Raw genomic sequence first — 2045 nt, forward strand, 5'->3', positions numbered from 1 at the left:
TTTTTTTTATTATAACAGAAAATATAAAGGAAACAAAAAAAATGGTTGTAAGAATAACTCTGGAAATGATTATTTTTATCCGATACGTAACAGTCAATTTAAGGGAAATTAATGATAAATTAGATATAGAAAAATGAATTTAATTTTTGAGATACATCTTTTATCTTAATGTGGATGTTCATGATTAAAAGCTAGAATGTAAAACTCGGTAAGAATCAAGCGTTTCCATTAAAAGGATATACTTATATTGTCAAAAGAGGAAATGAAACAATATTAGATCATTGATTGTTCAAGTGGAGAAGGATGTATCTGGTAATTATATGAGCAAGGTAAACAAGTGAAATAACTACCTAGCTACTCCATGGATGAACACAGACGAATTCAAAGAAGTTTAGTGAGTGCAAATAAATATGCCTGAACTTAAAAAGAAGGAATTAAACATATATATATCAACTCATTCTTGTAGCCAACTACATTTGATTCCCTGAACAACTACACTATCTAGTTTAATTAGCCGCATATATGTAAGACAGACTTGAAGAAGATTAGAATGTGTTAATAATAAAGTGATGCTACGCGTACGTTTACAACCGGAGAGTCAGATCCAGGACGTCGGTGGTGTTGTCTGTGGGTGGAGGAGCGACATGATGGAAGACCAGAGAGGTGGTGGCGTCGGCTTGAAGTGGGTGGTCGAACCAGCTGGTATAGGCCGCGGTGGAAGTGGATACTGTGCTTGGAAGGTGGTTGTCGGCGGTGCCCATGTAAGAACGGCTGGCAGCGGCTCTCTCACGCTTGTGGGCGTTCTGGTGTCCTCCCAATGCCTGAGAAGTGTAGAACTGGCGAGGGCAGTAGAGGCAACGGAAGAGTCTGGAAGATTGATTCGGTTGCTTAGCATCAAGTTGAGGATGAGGCTGAGCCGCCGGAGAATGCAGCTTTAAGAAGTCATAAAGCCCTTGCTCCGCCATTGATTAATCTTTTGAAACAGATCGACACAGAGAAAGAGCGTGTGAGAGAAAGAAAGAGGGAGAGAGAATGCGGTTTGGAATGATCGAGCGATTTACATTACATGTAAATATATATACATGGTGAATGGGTGTATATGGTGATGATGGGTTGATCTTGAAGCTCTTTAAATTTGTCTTTATCTACACAAGCTTTTCTGAAAGATGATTGGTTCTGTTAGCAAAGTGACAGCACCACACCCCTTTCCACTACCCTTGATCACTTCTTCAGAACATCACTGCTTAATTATATTAATAATACATTTTACCTTCCTTTGAATTTCTTATATTATCTTAAAAAAAAGTATTTATGAAACATCAAATCATATTTATTTTACATGGTCATTCTTGCCAAACATAAATTATGCGTTATTGAACATAATTTGATCATCAAGTTAATGTCACTATATTTTACGAACCACAATGGCCTAAGAATAATATTTGTTCTTGGAAGATTTAATATCTAATTATTTATTAGAGTGTAATCAAAACTCGAATATGTTTAGTTTAATGGAAAACAACGAATTTATAATAATTTTAGACTCCTAACACTACAAGTTATAACTGCTAGAACTGTGGAGGAAAATATGGTCACTTTGATAATCAAATAGGTACTTTTATATATTGGTGGATATCTTGTAATGTTCATTGTCTTAAATTGATAATTCAGTGATATGCATTAACTAATACGATTTTGGTATAAGGTAATCCATAAAAGGCACTTTGGGTTTATAGGCAAAAATTAAAAGGAAGCAATGTACCATAGTTGTGTAAGGATTATTTCAACATCTTAAAAGTCTAAGGTGTATTATTTATAAGTATTTATACTCCTGCCGTCCAAAAATTGGATAAGGATAATGAAAATTGCGGTTTTCATAAGTTACGAAACACTAACACAGACTTTTACAAAAAGTTTAGGCCTTAAGCTAACCCGTCATCCCAAGTCAACATTGTCCAAATTAACAAGTTAGCTTGAGCTCATCAACATTAGTCTTATGCCATCCATTATCCATCCATCAATCCATTTATCACTATTTATCCATC

The 2045-nt window shown here is 35.1% G+C and overlaps 1 protein-coding gene across 1 annotated transcript; it reads right to left on the minus strand.

The window, feature by feature from the left end:
- Positions 1–584: 584 nt before the first annotated feature.
- Positions 585–965, minus strand: LOC111898270 (zinc finger protein KNUCKLES). Its single transcript, XM_023894195.1, has one exon. It carries the CDS (start codon positions 963–965, stop codon positions 585–587), a length of 381 nt encoding a protein of 126 aa, XP_023749963.1.
- Positions 966–2045: the final 1080 nt, after the last annotated feature.

This window comes from Lactuca sativa, chromosome 9 (genome assembly GCF_002870075.4).
Source record: "Lactuca sativa cultivar Salinas chromosome 9, Lsat_Salinas_v11, whole genome shotgun sequence".
In the NCBI taxonomy this organism is placed as follows: Eukaryota; Viridiplantae; Streptophyta; class Magnoliopsida; order Asterales; family Asteraceae; genus Lactuca; species Lactuca sativa.